We start from the raw sequence: 22,690 nt of genomic DNA on the forward strand, positions 1-22,690 counted from the left end.
CCATTGAGAAAACCTAGTAGGCATTAGAATAATTGGTAATTCACGCAAAACCTCTTACTCATTCAGATCAATTCAGTTAAAAATTCTTGAGTTTTAACAACATTATCTGAATAATAAAGTAGGTCTTGTAGAGAGATATTTATTTTGGAATGGGTACGTGTGCTAAAAATTTCTAATGAAAATAGTAGACACACTGGGTAAATAAATCATTAGCTTGAGAACATTTGCATAGCTCACTAATCTCTAATGGTTGACGGATACCAAGAAGCACATTCATTTAAGCCAGAACGCACACAAAGTCTGCTAGCTGGGCTTAGGAACTTATCATCTGAAAAGACAATTTTATCTCTTGTTCAAGTACAGAATTGAGAGGCTGAGACTGGAAAGGGCCTCAGTCCACTCGCATATCAAACCAGGCAAGGCCAGCTAGGCAGTTAGGCTTTATAGTCCTCAAATTTGCAACAAGTCCTCTGAGGATTATCTGTGGAGCAAAAATAAAACTATCCTAAAAATTCATAATTAATCAGTGCCTTAATTTCTGTCACATATGTTGTATTGGCAAAATATTAAGTGACTTTGAAAAAGTTGGAACACCGATGGCTTATCAGCAGGCCATCATGGATTACTTTTGTCAATTCTTTAGAGTCCTAAACCCTAACGACATAGCAGGGTCCTCCAGGGAAAGGACTTTGCTGATTCATATCGTAGAAGCTTTCACGATGTAGATTCTCCTAGATACATTGTGTTTTTCCTGCATAACATCAATGAAGATTGAGTGAGGACAGTGGGCTTCCTGAGCAAATGTTACTGATTCCCTAATACTTGACATCTTCTTTCTTGCTTTGTTTGTTTGTTTTTGTTTTTTGAATTTTTTTGGAATTCACTTTGTAGTCTCAGAGTGGCCTCGAACTCACAGCAGTCCTCCTACCTCTGCCTCCCGAGTGCTGGGATTAAAGGCATGTGCCACCACGCCCAGCTATATTGCTTGTTTCTTAAACTTTTTTTTTAATTTAAAAAAAATAAAGCTCACTCACCAGAAATAGGAATCTAAAGAATTTGGCTTTTTCAAAAGAGAGATACAGAAAAATAGCAGAAATGTGCTTTCTAGATTTTAAGTGTTGTTTGACTTTTCAATTGAAGGTAATGTGTCTTCTTATTGAAACATGAGGCTAACCCTTGTGAGGCAGATCTGGTGTCAGTATCTGCAATGTCAGACAGAGCCTGATGTCATTGGCACGTTGAAGCACACTCTGTAACAGGAGGGCAAGGAAGGTGAGAATATGTGACCACAATAGAGGTGGAGGAAATGGGATCTAATTGTGGCAACTTTTTTATTCAAGAAGAAATTCGAGTGCCTGGGGAAATAGCTCAATAGTGAAAGGTACTTGTTTGCAAAATTTGCTGGCCCAGGTTCAGTTTCCCAGCCAGATACACAAAGTGACACATGCACCTGGAGTTTGTTCTCCATAAACAAAATAAATAAAATAAATATTTTTAAAAGAAGAAATTTTAGTATGCCTAAAAGAGAGTATAAAAGATAGTATGTACTGAAACAGGAGAAGAATTAATATCTGAACAGTGAGCTGAAATGAGAAAGATGACAAGATTGCAGAACAAGATTTTGGACCACTATTGAACAGGAAAGTGTTAAAACACTGAAGAGATTCCCCACTTGAGAAAATCAATCCACTAGAACAGTGCAGATGGAGAAATAAACCTATATGTGAGTACAGGCCTTTACATATGGTGACAGTAATGTACTTTAAATTCCTACCGTCAGGGCTGGAGAGATGGCTTAGCAGTTAAGGCATTTGCCTGCAAAGCCTAAAGACCAAGGTTCAATTCTCCAGGTCCCACATAAGCCAGATGCACATGGTGGTGCATGCATCTGAAGTTCGTTTGCAATGGTTGGAGACCCAGGCATGCCCATTCTCACTCTCTCTCTCTCTCTCTCTTTCCCTCCCTCTCTCTATCTCAAATAAATAAATAAAATAGATTAATAAAAAAATTTTAAAAACTACTGACAGCAAATGCATAGTTTTGGAGAAAAATTGTATCTCATTTCTCAATCAACCCTTGTTTATCTAATAGATTTCTAAAAATGAAGCACATGCACACACATGAATATAAAAACATAAGTGTATATACACAAACAAGCTGACATTAAGAAGGCAGATGTGATGCTTAGTCACTCACTCTAGGTTGACTCTTCCTGTGTATACACTGAGCAAGAAGTCCAGAGGAACGGACTACGAAGAAGTCTACTTGCCTTTTGTGAGCAGTGCCTGTTGTGTGTCACATTATACATCAGCTTTTCTTCCATCCCAGTCATCCGGGCTAAAGTTAAAGAGGTGAGGACTAAGTGCCATGATGTGACTGCAGTCGTGGAGGTGAAGGAAATCCTAAAGGCATCTCTGGTGAACATTCCGAGGGACACCGTCAACCTTTACGCCAGCTCTGGCTGTCTCTGCCCCCCACTTAATGTTAATGAGGAGTATATCATCATGGGCTATGAAGATGAAGAGCGCTCCAGGTAACTAGCCCTGGAAGGCTTCAGGGTTATTTCTTTGCTGTTCTACCCAGCACATTTCTCTTCAGAGATCTTAATTAGCTGTTCTTACCTTGGGCTCTGTTTTTTTTTTTTTTTCTTAGAGACTGGATAAACTTTAATTGGATTCCTCAGTTTCATATATTGGGTAGAAAAAGATGTGAATACAGTTTATAGGTATGAATTGTTCTAGACAGAGGGATCATCACTTCATTTGTTTCTGAAAGGGGTCCATGACTCCTAAATAGTTCAAAATTACTTTTCTAGAAAAGCCATATTTAATCTTTCTTGGTATCAATACATTGTATTTTTCAAAAAGGTGCCTTATTTTTCAAAAGTGGTCATTCGTTTTTAAAATGCAGGTTACTCCTGGTAGAAGGCTCTATAGCTGAGAAATGGAAGGATCGCCTTGGTAAAAAAGTTAAGGTAAGATGATATTTTGTGTTCAAAGAAATGTAGTGCAAAGAAAACCATCTATCATATAAATGAATAATTGCCCTCAACTAGATGAGGATATTAGATTCTAGTATGTATACATATGTATATATTGAATACTCTAAGAGTTAGATTGTCCTTAATGTCTATTTTATTTAAAGAGTGAAGTTGGGCATGGTGGCATACACCTTTAGTCCCAGCACTTGGGAGGCAGAAGTAGGAGAATTGCTGTGAGTTCAAGGCTACCCTGAGACTATTCCAGGCCAGAGCTGGGCTAGAACAAGACCCTACTTCAAAACAACAACAACAACAACAAAAAGAATGATTTCCATGCATGTATATCAAAGTTCCAACTATAGGTGTCCTAACTTTTCACAAGTCAACCTGTAGTTATCCAGCCCAGGGAGGGTGGCTTCACATTATTATTAGCGTGTCAGCCTCTAGATAGCTTAGTTCTTTGCTGTTTTTATGTCACTGTTTTCATCTCCTTGTTTATACGGATGTTAAGAAGAAATTTCCAAGCACTCTATCCAGCAACTTTCCTTAGAACTTTTGTTCAGGACCGGTGTCATGTGAACCCCTGATGCAAGAGATGAGTAGGAAATAGTTTTTTTTTACCTAAGCATATTGTTTCTTAACAACTGCAATTCTGTCAGAAGGGGAAAATATATGGTAGAAAGGTGGGGGAGACTTTCTTGGCAGTTAAAGGTACTTGCTTGCAAAGCCTGCTGGCCTGTTTTCAATTTCCCAGCCACCCATGCAAAGCCAGACAGGCCTTTGCAGAGACAAGAGACCTATAGTGCCAATATACACACACATGTGAGAATGAATGAAAAAAAGAAAAACAAAGGAAAATTCCAGTTGTCCAGTGTACACCCAAGGTATAGCCCCAGTCATCTGGGTATCTTGGTAGAAGAGAGCTGGTCAAACCAGGTTATTAGAAGAGCAATATGGCTTTATTTTTAGTCCAGTGACTCAGAGTCTAGTATTGCTTTATAAACACAAACCAAGTAGTAAATTACTTTATTAAAGACATTTCAATTTCTTATTATTACACTAAACAAATCTTTTTTGAAGAAAAATACGTATGGGGAAACATGCATAGAAGGCTGAAGAATGTTGGAGGCTATGTGTTGGGAATCAGGGTGGGGGTTGGGAACCGTACCAAACGTAATACATCCTCGTCTTCTCTGAGTTTGAAGGCTTGGGAAACATTTACAGGGTAAGCTAAACAGCCCTGGGCAGTTGATCTTACACATCTGGCACTCAACACAGCAGACACATTTGAGGTTTAAGTGACCTAGAAAAAAAACGTAGAGGGCATCGTTGTGTAGAGAGGAACTCTCACCAGTGAGTTCTCTTTTGCCCCAGTATGTTTGTCAAAAGTGAGATGTGTTTCAAGCACAGATTGTGGGCACTCCCTACCTGCATCTCTCTTCTAGCAGCGTTGTGTTGAGTCATTAATGCAGAAGTGGCTCTTCAGGATATTGGAATCTCCTCCTGTCTTTGTAAATTTGGTTTTCTGCTTGCTATTGCCAAACAGGAATTTGTCCTAAATTTCTGTACCAGTTGGAAGAGCTTTCGACAGCTCTGCTGCGGAGAGGGTAACAAGCCTGGCTGGCTAGGCTGTCAACAGGGCACCTCGCTTATTTGTTCTGTTTTGTAGCACGGATTTATTTCTCATTACTTTCTATAGGGAATTCATAAAGCTTTTAAGACCTTTTCTTAGTATGAATTTAAACATTCTAATGTGAAGACATTGACCAAAAATTTGAACAATCATCTTTTTAAATTAAATTTAATTTTTTTGGGGGGGGGGGCACATGGCCCTAGTTGGCCTGGTACTTGCTATGTAGCACCAGCTAGCCTTGAACTTGCTACAATCCTCCTATAGCTTTGACCAGTTTTTAACTCATATGTACATATTCAGGGAAGTTTTGCTGGTTTAGTGACCACACTTTAAGTAGCAAGAAGCTAATGTCAGATGGCTAAAGGTCAAATTCTAACTTCTTGAAATGCAAAGTTCCTTGAATTTAATAGACCCCATGTCATCAATGCTATGTTGGCAGTCATGAGAGAGTCTAATTATATGGTTCTTTTGAAAGCTGAAGAAAATGTACATAGGGCCTAGCACAGTATAAATTAGCTACTACTATTTTTCTGTTATTTAAAGTACATCATTTTAGTAGACTTTACCTCACAATTTTGTTGTTTCCTTATATAAAAACAGTCTGATTTGTACTCCTCAAAGGAGTCCAAATAACTTGATGTGAACAATTGGCTATAACAGAGACTTGGGTAAATAATCATTTGCATAGAAAAGGTCCCTTAAAAATGCTTTGTCTACCTGCTTAGAGAAAAATCAACTGAAAAAAAAACCAACGTGGAATTATATGAAAAATTCACATATTCTACAAAATTCCTTTTACTTTCTCAAGTTAACTAGAAAAATAAAATAGGATCCCAATAATTCTGGCCAAAAGAGTTTTATTCTACCCAAAACTTTTAGCCCTGAGTATGTACATATGAATTAAAAACTGGCCCTATTCCAGACCTTACATGAATCCATGTTTTTAATCCCTAGGTTGTTTCTATGTTGAAGTTTGACAAGTGTGGTTAATGTTTGTATTTACTACCCATACTCTAAATATAACTTCCATTAAGTTTCTTATGTCACATATAAATATTAGTATATGTATCTTATTAAAAACACATTGCAGGGGCTGGGGAAATAGCTCAGCAGTTAAAGGCAATTGTTTGCAAAGTCTGCCAGCATGGGCCTGATCTGCAGAACCCATGTAAAGGCCAGATGTGCAAAGTGGTACATGACTCGAATTCATTTACAACAGCAAGAGGCTTTGGTGTTCCCATTCTCTATCTTTCTCTCCTTCTTTCTGTGTTAAACAACAATAACAAAAGTATCATAGATTTCTTTACAAAAAATTACAATGAATGAGTTGTAAAATTTGGGACAAGAGCTTGTTTTTTGTTGTGGATATCTCTCTCTTTTTAAAGAATCCTTGGTTTATTTGAGAGAGGGAGAGAGAAATGAAAAGGAGGAGAGGGAGAGAGAGAAAGAGAATGGGTGCACTATGATCTTCAGCTACTGCAAATGAACTTCAGACACATGAGCCACCTTGTGCATCTGGCTTATGTGGGTCCTGGGTAATCAAACCTGGGTTCTTTAGCTTTGCAGGCAGGCACCTTAACCGCTAAGTCATTTCTCCAGCCCTGTTGTAGATTGTTCTTAAAAATATTTTAGGGGGGTTGGAGAGATGGCTTAGCAGTTAAAGCACTTGCCTAAAGAAGGCAAAGGACCCAGGTTCAATTCTCCAGGACCCATGTAAGCCAGATGCACATGGTACTTGCATCTGGAGTTTGTTTGCAATGGCTAGATGCCCTGATGTGCCTATCCCCACTTCCTGTTTCTTTCTGTCTTTCCCTCTGCCTCTTTCTTGTCTCAAATAAATAAATGAAACTTTTGAAAAATAAAATATTTTAGGGATGGAAAGACTATAAGAACCACAGGTTGAGATGTCATGCCTAGAGACAGTGCCTTCCCCCAGCAACTGACTACTGCTCCCACAACCCTTAACCCGTAACCCCATGGGGAATATGAGCAACCCACTGAGGAGGGCCCCCAGAAGAATGGGGCAGGGAGGAGGGAAAAGATGGTCCCAACATGTGATGTATCCATACGAAGTATGTCCTTAATAAGATAAAAGTATTTCAAGTGGTCTGAGGAGAGTGCTGCACAAGCATGAGGGCCCAGCTGCCCAAGTTTGAGTTCCAGCACCCACGTACACACTGGGCATGGGCTGCACACCTCTGAAGCCCAAGTACTTGGGGGTGGTAGCAGAGAATCAGCAGGGATCACTGACCAAGAAAATTGTGAAAAACATAGCTCTGGGTTGAGAGAGACTCCATCTCAAGCACACAGGAAAATGAGTGAGAAAAGGATAGCTGCCATTCTCCTTGGGGTGTAGACATCTGCGCACTCACGCGCACATCACCTCACAGCCCATATCTCACATGTTCTATACGCACGTCTCCCTCTAAGACACTATCCCTCCTTTGTTTTCACTGTTTAACCCACACAAGTTTTAAAAGTTTATGTTGCTATGTGTCTTAAAAGAAGAGGACGAGGGCTGGAGAGATGGCTTAGCGGTTAAGCGCTTGCCTGTGAAGCCTAAGGACCCCGGTTCGAGGCTCGGTTCCCCAGGTCCCACGTTAGCCAGATGCACAAGGGGGCGCACGCGTCTGGAGTTCGTTTGCAGAGGCTGGAAGCCCTGGCGCGCCCATTCTCTCTCTCTCCCTCTACCTGTCTTTCTCTCTGTGTCTGTCGCTCTCAAAGAAATAAATAAAAAATTAAAAAAAAAAAAAGAAGAGGACGAAAAAGTCACCAGATATAAATATTTCATTTGAATGTAAATTCAGGAGATATGATGCATGCATCTTTATTCACAGACATGGAAACTTTAATATGAAGGTGTGATATGAACAGAGGCTCCTCTCTCTCTCTTTCTCTTTCTCTCTTTCTCTCTCTCTCTCTCTCTCTCTCTCTCTCTCTCTCTGTGTGTGTGTGTGTGTGTTTTAAATCAGAGCATTATGGTCACAGAGCAACATTTTTATTGTTCTCCTGGATCAGGGATTTTATACTTTTGGAAAAGTAGCAAAATACTCCAGAGATCTGACTTTTTAGTCATATCCAGTTTTTGGACTGGACCCTCATGATGTGTGCACATGGTTTTTCTCTTTTAAATTTGCAGCGCTGGGATTTGAAGCTCCGTCACCTCGGACTGAGTAAAGCTGATTCCAGCATCAGTGACACCACCCAGAGTCAGAAGTCTGGCAGGAACTCAAATCCCCGGCAAGCAGCGCGTAACTAAGTCCCACAATGCAGAAGGCAGCGTCAGAGTGACCTCCTGCTAAGACCTGCATTGCTGGACTAGCAAAGGAAAATTGCACTATTGCACGTCACATTCTATTGTTTACTACAGATATTGTGTGGTAACTGGCATTACTGCTATTTTCTCCTTTGTTTTCTGTTTTTCTCCCCTTACTTTTTAAAGGCTTGGAGTCCGATTCTTAAATGTATTATGTCTTCTATGTTACTAATCATAGGAAAACTGTCCTTGCCATAATAATAATAATAATAATAAATTAAACGTGTTGAAACTAGGGTCTCCTTGCTGGAGTCCACAGATAGTAAATTCATGTTCTTCACCCTAATGCAATATTGGATCTAAGAAGAGATGTCTGGAAACATATAGAGAACTAGATATACCAGAAAACAGGCTGCTGATCTACTTGCAGTTCTTGATTTTGTATGCCTTCTGGGCATTCTCCTCGTGCTCAGAAAGCTCTAAATGTTTATAAAGGTAAAATGGCAGTTTGAAATCAAATACTGCACAGGCAGAGTAATCAAGCCCCAGGAAGCATTTATGAGGAAATGATACACAGCATGAATTATTTTCAAGATTGGCAGGAAGCAAAATAAATAGTGTTAGGAGCTAAGGAAGGGACATTTTGCCCCATTGAGAGGCACATTGGAAACCAGGAGCCCTTCGGGCTTTTAACAGTAGCATTCTTCCATTGACCATGTGTTTGATTAGTTTATGAATCTATTAATTGACATTAGGGAAGTGACTTATAACCAGACCTGTTGTTATCACCACAGTTCTGCTTCCTTCTAAAACCCATTGGTGTATCTCTTCCTCTGTCTCTCTCCCCTTTCATGATAAATTGGATTTCCCGTGTTGACCAGGAGAAGAAAGTATGTGTGCATGTTACTTTAAAAAGCTATGCAGCTCTATAAAATGCATAGTTTGTAGAGAGCAGTGAAATGTTCAAATTTCTTTTTTATTTTTGGGTTTTGGGGTGTGTGTGTGCGCACGCGCGTGTGTGTGTGTGTGTGTGTGTGTGTGTGTGTGTGTGTGTTTGTATTTGTGTATGTGTAGGTTTCTGTGCTCACATATACAAGTTGAACTAAATTGAGATATCTCATTGGCCTAAACATTATCATTTGGATTTGTGCTCAAAATGTCTAATAAAAGGAATTATGGTTGTCATGAGAGACACTGTTTTGACTTTTGAAACAAAAAACATCCTCATTACCGAGCTGCAGCGAGCTTCCAAGGGACCATGGGAAACAAATGCTATCTTTTCTTCTTTCTGCCGGCAGGGTTCCTTAGAGCCTATGTCAATCACTTGAAAGTCTCATTTCTTGAGATTTACATGTGTGATACTAGCAGAACCAAATTTCTAAGCTCTGGTGTGCTGAAAATAAAAACACGTATGATGCAAACTGTGCTGTGTTTCCTTCTGTGAGAACAAATGCAAGGATGAAATTCCTTCCTGAATAGGAGCTTCCTGTTGGCAAATAATAACTCATCTAAGTGCTCTCTTTTAGAAGCAGAAAGCATTCCCACCTTTTGATTAACCTCAACACTAACCATTTCTCCATTCTTAGAAATGAGTTCCCACCTTGGCCAGTAGAAAGGTGGTGTAGGTTTTTGGGCATAGGTTATGGTTGCTTTCATGCATTTTGCCATTGGACTTTCAGACAATATTCACTGACTGCAACAGGAGCATTTCTTCCTAGATGCAGCTGTCATCTCTTTAAGGTGAACTACTGGGTAGTGAAGACCTCTGCCACTGAGGCCACAGAATCTCTCATCATGGTACTCATGCCTTGACTTAGCATCCCAGACTGTGGGCTGCTGCTTCCCCATCTTCTTTTCCCAGAACTTTTCATATGAACCCTACAAGAAGGGAAGACTTGACTACAGGAGAACCGAAGGAGGTTGTATCCTCAATATCTAAAATGCCGTCAACTTTCTTGAGCAGAGTAAGAACAATTCTAAATGATGAAAAACTGTTTCTTATGGTGCTTGGTACGGAACTTAGACTCTGTGAATGCTAGGCAGTCATCAACCTCTGAGCTACATGCTTAGTGATGAAATATTTTAATGTGCAAGGAAAACATGGGTATTTCTCACCCCTGCAGGGCTTGTTTTTTTTAATTTGAGGTGGAGAAATGTGATTGAATAATACCATAATTATTTCCAGTGTAGGAATTTGACATAATGTATATGTACTTCATATATAGTTGAATTTATAAACAAAAGGACAAATTCTCAGGTTTAACATTTTTTGACTACCTCCCATTTTAATATTTATACTGGTGATGTTTGGTCTTGTTACTTCATATGAGACTTCTGTCACTTATTTAAAAAGGGCTGGAGAGATGTCTTAGCAGTTAGGGCACTTGCCTGCAAAGCCAAAGGACTCAGGCTCAATTCCCCAGGATCCACGTATGCCAGATGCACAAGGGTGTGCATGTATCTGTAGTGCAGTATGCCGTGGGACACCCATTCTCTCTCTCTTCCTCAACCCTCCCCCAGCCTGTGTATTTCTGTCTGTCTCTCAAATAAATAAAATAAAATAAACATAAGCAAATAATGTCTGTGAATAAAGTGCTTGTGGTTTCTCACTCTGACAGTTACAGTATCTTCATTATTAAGCATAACCTCTTGGAGTATGACATGACTTTATCATGATAGACATGTTTCTTTTTTAAAAAGACAAATAGTTAATTAATTTATTTGAGAGAGAGAGAGAGAGAGAGAGAGAGAGAGAGAGAGAGAACATGAATATGGACATAGCAGAGCTTCCTGCCTTTGCAAACAAATTCTAGACACATGAACCTCTTTGTGTGTCTGGCCTTATGTGGATACTACAGAATCGAACCCAGACTGTCAGGCTTTGCAAGCAAGCACCTTTAACCACTGAGCCATCTCTCCAGACCACAGTTATGTTTCTAACCAGCCTGCAAAACCATTTCTGCGCTGTGGTTGCCGTAGCATTATTATTATTGTCTCGTCATTGCCTCTTGACAGGACTTCCTTGCAGGTACTAACTTTAAAAACCACTAAAAATGCATACTTATTAGTAACATTGAGGTCCAAAAAGTCAATTTAAACTTTCTTTGGAAAATTTTGTCGAACTTAAGTATTTCAGTTTTCTTAAACAATAGAAAATGTCAGCTAAATGCTGAATAAACAAGTAAAGGAAAATTAGCAGCAAACTTGGATTCTCTTTTCCACAGATACATGCATATTTTACTGTGTCACATACAGTAAAGTCTGACTCAGAGCCATATGCTGCATAGAGCATTTGGGGGTGGGGTGGGGCAAGCCTGTATCTCCACATCTGTTACCTATTAAGAAGTCAAACACAAAAGTTACAATCACTGTGAGTAAATAGCTCTACTTACTGCCTTCTGCAAGAAATTATTTGCTATTACATTTCAACAGTAAAATGTCCTTCAGGAAAGTATTTCAAGATTGATATTTATTTAGCTCTATGAATTTTCACATTCTAGTATGTACAAGCTCCACGGAAGATGGCAAATATGAAGCAGAAGTTTTTAATGTTGTGTTACTGACATGCAGCCTATGGTATTGAAAAATAGGCTTCCCAGCTGTTCAGTCATTCATGAGAACAATGGAGTTATACCTTTGATGGTGATCTTTTGGGGTTCTATCTAATATGGCTAGCACACTATACAAAACACTTGTCATGTGTTTCTTATGCCTTGAAAGTTTATAAAGTAGACACAATGGTTCCACCTCAAAGATTAAGAAATGGAGGATTCAGAGGCTGAGACTCCTATCAGTGGCAGAGTTGAGCTTCACTCCCTCTTAATCTTGTTCCCCAACTTAAGTTTTCCATCACTGCAATCATTATAAAGAGATAGATACATGCTAACATTAGAAATAAAGCATAGTTCATGGCACGTGGCAGCTGTTTATAATTATTTCTGAGACTCAGAAATAATTAGTAGTTCCAACTTTTAATGTAGTTCCAACTTTTAATCCAAAATACTATCACTTTATCTCTTCAGCTGTTTCCCGCCCCACCATGATTTAAATGGAGTTATTATAATGTGGTACTATGTGATCAGGATTAAGCAAAGAGATTCTTTTGGAATTGATAGTTTAAAAATAGGTGATTAAGCTGGGCATGGTGGCACCTGCCTTTAATCCCAGCAGAGGTAGGAGGGTCTCTGTGAGTCCGAGGCCAGCCTGGAGCTACACAGTGAGTTCCAGGTCAGCCTGGGCTAGAGGGAGACCCTACCTTGAAAAAACCAAAACCAAAACCAACCAACTCACCAAATAAACAAACAGAAGATTGGTTGTTAGTAGAAAACAATGCAATTTTATGTCTTTGAATTTGAGAAAATTATGAAGCTAATAGTTTTTATCAAAGCCTGGAGAAAGGCTGAAATTTAAAGTTGATGCCTACTAGAAATAAACCTAGAATGATGTCCTTCCACTGATTATCTATCATTTTAACTAAATTACCTTGATCATCCTACCACCAGAGTCCTTCATAATCTAAGAATATTCTATGTGAAGCCGGGTGTGGTGGTGCACACCTTTAATCCCAGCACTCGGGAGGCAGAGGTAGGAGGATTGCCTTGAGTTCGAGGCCACCCTGAGACTCCATAGTGAATTCTAGGTCAGCCTGGGCTATCCTACCTCAAAAATCATATATATTCTATGTGAGCTAATTCTCCTTGCTTTTCATTCACAAAATACTTTTATTGTGACCGATTCAACACACTATTTTCCTTTGGATAAAGTGCAAATTTCATTCATTATCATTCATTATGTTTCTACTTGTTTGGTGTTGAGAACTTGAATTGTTGGCTCATGAGGAAGTAAGTAAACGATATGATACACTCAGTCAAATTTTTTCAAAGAGAAAAGATTGAGGACTGCTGAGAGGGTTAGAGGAACAATGAAGGAGAAAGCAGAAGAGAACTTCCCACTAACTACAAAGCCTGAGGAGCTAATAACCACTCACTTTCTAGTGGCACTAGAGCCGTGTGTCTAGAGACCACACCAGCCTACACAGGAGCATCATGAGATGGGAAGGGTTGTCATCACTGTGGGCTTAGGTTCTGAGCATTAGCAAGGGTGAGTCAGCGGTAATGCATGAAGCACAGGGTCACTGCAAGATGTTAGTTTATGAAACAGGAAACAAAACACTTATACTGAATGGTATAGAAAAATCATAAGTCAAGCTGTTTGGGTTCACTGTAATGTATTTCTATATTATTTTGGGATGCTAGGGCAATCATGGCTTCATGGAGATCCCTGTGAATTGGTTACTTTCTGTGAAAGAATAAGGACTAAGGATTGATTTGGGCTGTTTCAGAGATGCCTGTCCTTAGGACTTGGCTCTGCTGACCTTGGGCCCACTGTGAGACAGAACATCATGGCGGTAGGAGCACATGGAACAGTAAGCTGTTCCTTTCATGGTGGCCAGAAAGCAGAGAGAGGGAGAGGGATGAGGACCAGATACAACCATCAAAGACACATCACCACTGACCCACCTACTTCCTCTGGCTAGGCCTCACTTCCTAAAGTTTCCAGAGATCCCAAGATAGTGCCACAAGGTAGTGGCATCAGACAAATGAGATTTCATATTCAAACCATAACTGAAGAGCAGAATTTGAGGTGAAGAATTACTACTCTGGGAGAACTCAGCAAAAGAAGAGATCAACATGCAGAAGTCTGTGTCAAAGAAAACAGCAAACTTGTCAGAAAGTGTAAGAGCCACAGGGTGTATAGGCATGCTATGGGGCACTGTTCTTCCAGTGTCAGTCAACTGGCATGTTCATGACCCCACAGTGGCTACTGAAACCCCCACAAGACCAGTGTGGTTCTGAGTCCATCACCATTTTGACATGGAAGACAAAAAAAAAGGTGACAACAAACAGAGGAAGGAGTACCTTGAAAAAGAAGGGTTTTCAAGAGGTGGGAAATTAGGGAGAGGGGACACTATTAAGTTCTTGTATGTTCATATATTAAAGTTCTCAATTATAAAAAAAAAAACTTGCACTATGGCTTGTAATTCAGGTGATCTATCAAAGCTTTAAAGAGCATCATGAAGATGGGAAGACATTATAATAGACTGCATTGCCTTGTCTGTGACTATTTATCTCTCCCCCATCCTGGGCATTTGTACCTCTTTTGCTTTCTACTTTTATTGCTCTGTTGATTAAGTCAAATAAATGGCTATAAGTATGTTAAGAACTCAAGATGATAGTAAAAAGCACCTGATATTCTTTTTTAAAACACAAATGTTTTCATTTTCTCTCTTTCTCTCTCTCTCTCTGTGTGTGTGTGTGTGTGTGTGTCATAGCTTGTATGTGGAGGACAGAGGACAACCTTGGGTGACAGACTTTGTTGTCTATCTTGTTTGAGGCAGAATTTCTTGTTCTTCCCCAGCGTATGCACCAGGCTATCTGGCCTATCAGCTGCTGGGGATTCTCCTGTCTTCAGCACCTGTCTCACCATAGGTGTGTTGGGATCACAGATGCTCAGCTATCTATCATGTTCAGCTCTAATGAGTTCTACAGATTCCAGCTCAGGTCATCATCTTCATTCATCAAGTTCTTTTATCCACTGTGTCTTCTATCTCCCAACCAGCCAAACTGATCTTCTTTAAGTTCTTTTTATATCAACATTAAGCTCATTTTAATTTCTTTTAGAACCCCAGATGAGGATATCCATGCCTAAACTGCTATTGCTTATACAATTCCTGGAACTACAACTGCCAGAAGTCCTTAGGGACAGATAGCACTTTGAGACATTTCATCATAAAGATCTTTTCTCCAGTCCTTGAAAGGGGCTTTGAAGTTGGGATCCTGTTTTGCAACTGACTGGCTGTGTGGTGGTTTGATTCAGGTGTCCCCCATAAACTTAGGTGTTCTGAATGCTAGGTTCCCAGCTGATGGAGATTTGGGAATTAACGCCTCCTGGAGGGAGTGTATTGTTGGGGGCGGGCTTATGGGCTTTATAGCCAGTTTCCCCATGCCAGTGTTTGGCACACCCTCCTGTTGCTGTGGTCCACCTTCTGTTGGCCAGGGGGTGATGTCCACCCTCTGCTCATGCCATCGTTTTCCCCTGCCACCGTGGAACTTCCCCTCGAGCCTGTAAGCCAAAATAAATCTCTTTTTCCCAGAAGCTGCTCTTGGTTGGGTGATTTCTAACAGCAATGCGAACTGGACTGCAACAGGCTGTTTAGCTTTTTTTGTGCATTGAGAGGTCAGGAGAGAATGGCTGAGATGGAGGAAGCTAAGCAGAACCTGGAGCAGGCAGATGCTGAGTAAGTATCAGGTTCATTCTTCCCAGGAGGTACATAGCTCCTGACCAGCGCTCTACTGAATGCTTACTCAGCCGGGAAGAAAAGGAGGCTTCAAAGAAATCTTCCCTCCTGGCCTGCTCTCTCTCTCCTCCATCTTTAGACACCAGACTCAAAATATTCCTCTTAACTCATTTCAGGAGGATGGAAATTCTTTTCCTTTCTCCCAGCAAGGCGGCTTTGCTTACTTAGAGAGAAGCATGAGCAGGCAATTGGATGAATAATTATTTCATTCTTAAAAGAGCAAGACAAGTGAACCCATTTTCTCATTGTGATTTATAAGGTTTTGGCTTTCCATAAAGGTTATTGTTCATACTATGGGTCAGCTAGGAGAGACTGTTTGGAAAGATGTGTTCTCAATAAGAGCTGAATTTTTGTCAGAAGAGCTTCTTGATGTTTTTCATTTCCTAGGGAGTTGCAGAAGTACTAAAATTATATTGAGACAAAGTGTTTATGTTCCAAAAAGCAAAGGCAATGCATTCCAGGCTACACACTGAGGCTTCTCAAAACACAGGCAGCTTTTACTGAAACTGGGAAATAAGGCTCACTCCTAAGGGGCTTGGACTAGTCTATATTAGAAAAACAGATGATCACCAACGAGCCAGTTGAAAAAGAAGCCACCTAGTCCAGAGGTTGGCAAATGTTTCTGTGAAGGGTCCCACAGTAAATATTTAAGCTGTGTCACAACTGCTCAGCTCTGCCACTGAGGCTCAAAAATAGACACTGACAATAAGAGCATGAATGACAGCACTATGTCCCAGTACAATTTCATTTTCAAAACCAGGCAGGGGACAGGGTTTAGTGGGCAAACTGTGGGCTGCCTACTTTTGGAGCCCAATCACATGCTTACTTTTTGCACTATTTTATCATTCATTGGACCAGTGGCATGGGTGAAAACTGTGGCATGAAGAGTTTGCTACTAAATATGTTTGGTGGTCTTAAGGAGGACTTGGCTTTAAGTCATAGCATTAAAGATTCATTCTTTTGGGTCGAGCATTGTTCACTTTGTGAATCTGCTTTAAATGAGTGTCTTTTGGAATCTATCAAGTCACTATTTCCTTCTTATCTGTTGTCCTATTAAGTGACTGGAGCTGAGAAAGAAGCCCTAGATGTTTCAGGAGACTGTACCCTGTGTGGAGTAGAGAATGGAATTGAAAGGGGAGGAGACAAGGAAAGGTTTAATCCTCCATCCTCTTCAATTACCACAACAACTATTGGCCAGCCCAATGGGCTGTGAGTGTGTGTATGGTGCTGGGTATAGAACCCAGGACCCTCTACATTCTATGCAAATTCTGTACCACCGAGCCATACCTCAGACGGAATTTAGGAACAAAGGCCTATAGGACTCATGTCCAAAATACCACATATGCTAATGGATGATAGAATCTACAAAAGAGACAAGAACAAAGGGTATTTCTGTTGTTTAGAAAACTCCCGTTTCATTCTTGTCTACCACTCCCATTCATGCTAGTCTGATATGCTGCAGTAGGGATCTGACACTCATCATCACTTATTTTTAAGCTGCCATGGGCATGTCAGAGGTAATGAAAAATGGTAATCATTCTGCCAGTTGTCATGTTGGTTTGTTGGTTTGCTTTTGCAATGCTGGGGATTGAGCTCAGGCCCTACACTGATCGTTGGTAGTTGTCAGTTTTTAAAAATTACTTTTACTCTTTCTTTAAAATTTTCACTTAAGTTACAAAAGCTTAAAAAGAAAAAAAAAAAAAAGGAATGTAGCACTAGACCTCTTTTGTGTGTTTAACCCATTCACGGGGGTGGGGCAGGGAGACTTGATTTACAATTGCTTTTCTTACTTGATGGATCCCACATGCCCCATAATTTAAACATCTTAATGTGCTCTCACTGGAGTGCTCTTTTATTTGAATGTAAATCGATCCTGAACTGGCTCCCAATCAGAAGTCTGTGTCGGATATACTGAAGCTTAGAGTTGAGTATTGGCATACTGAGGTTCATTCCGCTAGGGGTAGAACAGAGGTTTAGTCACTACCATTATTAACCTAGCTCAGGTTAATTTAACCATAAAATACACACTTACAGCTGAATGTTTAGCCTGTCACAAATAAATGAACAGCAGAAATCCTGAGCCACTCAACAAATGGCATGCAGCTTGTTCATACAAGTACAAAGGAACTTGAGTTTGTTCCTGAATTTCTGCAGCTTTGTACTATTTTATCTTAAGAACCTTAAGACATTTTCAGTGAAAGGAAAACAAAAAGATTTTTGTAGCATTCTGAAACTACTAACTCTTATCTAGCCTAAGTTAAAAACAAATGCAAATCATGTAGCATGTGGTTTATCTGTCCTATTGAAAAGGAGTATAATGGAGGATAATTAATTATTACCATTTTCATATAATTCTAAAGGTTGGTAATTGTTGCTGTTACCAATTTACATTGTAGGTTTTAGCACCAGAAAATGTCAAATTACATGAAATATTTGCTAAATTTATGGAAGTTTAAAAAGATTATTATTTTTTTTTTGAGATAGTATCTCCCTGCGTAACCCAGGCTGTCCTTGAACTCACAGTCCTCCTGCTTCATTCAGCTTTCTGAGTATTGGGAGGAAATTATCTTTTATAATTTTATTTTTTAAAAACTCATTTACTTAGGGGCTGAAAAGATGGCTCAGCAGTTAGAGGCACTTGTTTACAAAGCTGACAGCCTGGGTTTGGTTCCCCAGCACCCACATAAACTCAGATTCACAAGGTGGTGCATGCATCTGAGTTTGTTTGCAGTGGCAAGAGGACCTGACACACATATTTGTATTCATTCATTTATATTCTCTCTCTTTCTCATAAATAAATAAAAATATTTTTAAAAATTATTTTGTATGTATGTGTGCACAGGCATGCTTGAGCCATGGCATATTTGTAAAGGTCAGAGGGCAGCTTGCAAGTTGGTCCTTGCCTTCCACTTCATTTCACTTTTGCTGCTGTTGTTGTAGTTTTGTGAGGCTCTCACTAGCCCAGGCTGATCTGGAACTCATGGCGATCCTCCTACCCCAGCTTTCTAAGTGCTGGGATTAAAGGTGTGAGCCACCATGCCTGGCTTTTCCAACTCATGTTTGAGGCAGTGTCTCTCTTTGTTGTTTAATGCTCCATTCACTGGGTTCTAGGAAACTCTCCTGTCTCTGCTTCCATCTCTTTGCAGGCAAATTGGAGTCACAGAAGACTGTCACAACTTCTGACCTTTATGTGGAGGACCTGAACTCAGGTCCTCACAGGTTTGCAACAAGTGCTTTATCCAGAGTCATCTCTCCAGCCTGAAAGTTATTTTTTAAGCACTCTTCCAAAACTTTACTCTTAACTAAATTTGGACATATTTCAGATTTTGATTGAATAGCATCTTACTAAGTCTCATTTTTATTCCCCTTCAAGTTCAAGAAGGAGCAGTTTGGCTCCAAATAAGCCTTGGTACAGGTACTAGCTGTCCTATGAGAGGGGTGGCAAATTTAAGATCACAACCCACAGAATGGGAAATGTCTTACAGTGACAGTAAAGGCTGACCTACAAAACCTGAATCAACCAGGCAACGAGTGGGTGCACATTTCCACAGAGGACAAGCCCGGTGGGGGACAGGCAAAGTTTCCATAGAGGACACTGTCCCCTGGGCCCAAAGCTAGCATAGCCAGAAGCAGTGTTGTAACAGAGATTCCCTGAAATAGAAGACAGTGATTTTGACCCAGGCTCAAGCCCCTTGAGTAATGCTTTTTGTCTCAAAAATCAGATATTGGGCTGCAATATTCCTGAGGCTTGGAGACCAGGGAGAGGAAGATACGGAGGGAGAAAGAGAGAAAGAGAGGGGGAACATGAGAGCATCATTGCACCAGGAATTAATTATATCACTCTATAGGCTTCTTCTTATCATGGGATAAAGAAAAATCTTAACAGTACCAACAATGTTCAGAAATCTAAGTTCAAAGTCTCTGAGACTCAAGGCAAAGTATTAAATGTGAACCCCTGTAAAATTTTAAAAAAGATTAACATATTTCTAATATGCAATGACAGAGTAAGCAGTCCCATTCCAAAAGGGACCAATGGGTACATAGTAAGGAAAGATTTAACTAAAGAATGAAACTCAACAGGGCAAACACCAAATCCTTAGTTCCAGATCTGGCATCTGGGACTCTTGGGTGGCATCATCTGGACTCCAAAGGTCTTGTCTTGGTCCCCACCCCCCACCAGTTCTGTTGCTTGCAGCGCATGTTACCTCCCTCATGGCCTGGCTCTGTTCTGTGCATACAGCTTTCCTCAGTAGACATCTCATGGTCATGACATCTCTAACATTTTGGAATTTCCACTGTAACCTTCAACTTCATGCAACTTCACAGGGCTTTCTTACAGGGAATTTGACTTTGCTGCACCTTGCCTGGCTCAGTGGCTTTCCAGAATCCTTCCTGACCCTCTCAATACTGGACCAAGCATGCCTGTGGAAATCAGCACTGCCTGGGTGATGCTACCAAGTTCTACCAGCTCAACATGTAGCCTTCGTCCCTTGGACCACAGCTGCAGTAGCATCTGTGTACCTGGAGGTTGAACCTGGAAAAGCACATCCCTGGGTGGCTATTTTGGTGCAGGGGAGTCATGTGGTGGCATTCTCAGTTTAGACTCTTTCCTTTCAAATAAGTTTGCATCTGTATAAGCCAGAGCTTTCAATGTGTGGGGGTTTTACCTTTGGGTCACCTTTCTTATTGGCTCAGTGCAAAGTACTTAGTGGCATGAACCTCATTAATAATTGCATCCACTTGCTGGCATCCTCTCTGTCTACCCTGTCCACAGCTTAGATGGTGTTCTTGCCAAGCTATACAGTTTTATCTCCCCTCTCTGAATTCTCTTGATAAATCTTACAGTAAATAATAACCATGCAGTTGCCTGAATGTTGTGTTAATAACATGCTAATAAATACAGTGTTGAAATTTTCTGCACTAAACTTAGCTTATTACTTTTGAATTCAGCCTCATGTAATTATCAGAACATGGGCAAAAGCCAGCTAAATTTCTCGCCAAAATGTAATATAAATGGTCTGTAGTCCATTCCTAAAAGCCTGGTCCCCTCTGAAACCCTGTAGCTATAGTCTTTGCTGTCTGCTTGTGTGGATTCTGGCCTTCCACACTCCCACCACAGTTGCCCACTCAGCTCTGATTATAGCATTCTAAGGCTTCTCTCGCTCACAATTTACACTTTTCCAAATTCCTCTTACAAGCCTGTTCCAAAAGCCTATGAACCACATTGTCAAGGTTTTCACAGTAACATCCCATTTTTCTGTTCCCATCTTCTATAGCAGGTACTTTTTTCATTGTTGACAGGTAGCAACTTAAGAGAGAAAGGATTTATTTTGGCCCATCTTTGAGGGAATGTGGCCCGTCACCGCAGAGAAGACATGGGGGCTAGAGAGTGTAAGCCAACTTCTCAACGTGTATCCACAGTCAGGAAGTAGAGAGAGATGAATTCTGGCATCCTATTTGCTTCCTCTTGTTTGTTTTTTATATTTGTGGCATGAATTAAATGCCCATGAGGTGGATCTACCTATGTTTAGGATGGGTCATCCTTCTTTTGTTAAACTTCTCTGGAATTGTCCTCCCAGAATTTCCAGAGCTATGTCTCATAGGTGATTCTAAATTCATCCAAGTTAACAATGAAGACTAATCATCAGACTCACATTCCTGTAAGTAAACCCAAGAAACTCACTGGTCATCAAGCTAGATTTGACAGGCATTGTTTATTTGATCTTTGTGGGAAACATCATGCAGCACCTAGAAGAGCTGCAGACGGTACACATAAAGTCATGCGGAGAGAAATAGGAGGTGCAGGGACAGGCATATAAGGCCACAGTAGCCACATTAGGGAGTTTCTTTTCTTCTTTGCACTGACCGTTAGAGTTATTGCAGCAATAGAATGATATGATCCACTTTATATTTTTACAAGCTTTCCCAGACTACAGGGAGAACTGCTGTGGGGTGAGAGCATGATAAGAGAAAGGAGGCTGCTGTGGCATTCCAGGGGAGAGGTGAGGGTGGTTGTGGAAGGAGCCACTCAGATTTAACACAGATGTTAGACCATGATCACAGGGCTAGCTGGTGGATTGAATGTAGGCTGTTTGGAAGAGAAGAGCTAAGGATGCTTTGGGTAATCTGACTTGAGCCAACGAGTTCAAGTCTGCATAGTACCATGTGAAGTGAAGAGGCCAAGGGAAGGGCAAAATCCCCAATCTGCCTTTTTAGTTTCTTTCAAGTATAACTAAAGATTTCTGATTTTGTTTTGTTAAGTTTAAGAGATATAGGGAGTAGATGCATGTCTATGCATGCTCTTAATGTGCCTGATCTTGTCAGGCACTTGGAAGAAAACTACATAGAAACTCAAGGAGTTTGAATCATGTATTTCTAAAATATATATGAGTTCTACTTATGTTCTCATTTCTGGTCTCTCATTCCATAATTTGAGTCAGGACAAATCCTTTAAACTGGAGCAAGTAACAGGCTAAATTGAAGAGGTATTTACAGTGTAACTGTTAGATTCTCAAAAGATGTCTTGAGTTGGAAAAAATGGGGCTTGTACTACACACAGGAAAGGCACATCTAAGAGGGCAAGTATTAATATTATACTGGGTCTGACTTGATATGTACATGGGTCAGGGACATCGTTTTGAAGGTGATATACAGCAGCGTTATTCATTCAGAAATGAGTGGGCAAGAATGACATAGGTATGTGAAATATGTATACACAGCTATCTCAATAAATCAAATTTTAACTTTGTTATCTAAGTTTACATTTCTTAGTGGCCTGAAGAAACAATTATACAATTACTACTGAGTCATTCCAATCAATGAAGGGATTGACTTGTAAAGCACATATAAAATGTAGCCAACCTTGTACCTCTCTATGTTAACATGATTTTTGAAATGTTCAGTTGGGGGATATTTTCCCAGAGTTAAAAAAAATTTTGCAAACAAGGAAGTAAGAAAAGACACATTATCTTATCTGACTTTCTATTTCTTTCAAGTCTAACTGAAAGTTGCAAAAGTCACATGTAAGCACTATCTTGGTAGGGGTAGAGGATCCTGACACATCCATACTTGTGTGTAGTGTCTACAGTGTTAGAGATAATTCTGGAGGGCTGGTAAATGAAGGGGGAGTAATTCGTTGTGCTGAAATATAGATCAATATATACAATTAGAGCCAAGTGTGGTGGCACACACCTTTAATCCCAGCACTTGGGAGGCAGAGGTAGGAGGATCAATGTGAGTTCAAGGCCAGCCTGAGACCACATAGTGAATTCCAGATCAGCCTGGGCTAGAGCAAGATCCTACCTCAAAAAAAAAATATATATATATATATATATAATATATATGTGTGTGTGTGTGTGTGTGTGTGTGTGTATGTATGTATGTATATTAAGTAGTTGCAAATGCAATAAAAGTTTTTTAAAGCAATGTTTTCATGAGGTTTTTAGAGAATATGTTGGTATTGAA

General features: G+C 40.2%; 1 protein-coding gene across 1 annotated transcript in view; it reads left to right on the forward strand.

The window, feature by feature from the left end:
- The window catches only part of Frzb (frizzled related protein), a 38,299-nt gene extending 29,009 nt beyond the window's left edge, over positions 1–9,290 (forward strand). Inside the window, exons 4-6 of the mRNA XM_004660278.2 lie at positions 2,329–2,533; positions 2,911–2,974; positions 7,753–9,290. Of these exons, the coding sequence (XP_004660335.1) occupies positions 2,329–2,533; positions 2,911–2,974; positions 7,753–7,872 (389 nt within the window). The 3' untranslated portion in view covers positions 7,873–9,290. The remainder of the gene's footprint in view (positions 1–2,328; positions 2,534–2,910; positions 2,975–7,752) is intronic.
- The last annotated feature ends 13,400 nt before the right edge of the window (positions 9,291–22,690 follow it).

This window comes from Jaculus jaculus, chromosome 4 (assembly GCF_020740685.1).
Source record: "Jaculus jaculus isolate mJacJac1 chromosome 4, mJacJac1.mat.Y.cur, whole genome shotgun sequence".
NCBI classification, from domain to species: Eukaryota; Metazoa; Chordata; class Mammalia; order Rodentia; family Dipodidae; genus Jaculus; species Jaculus jaculus.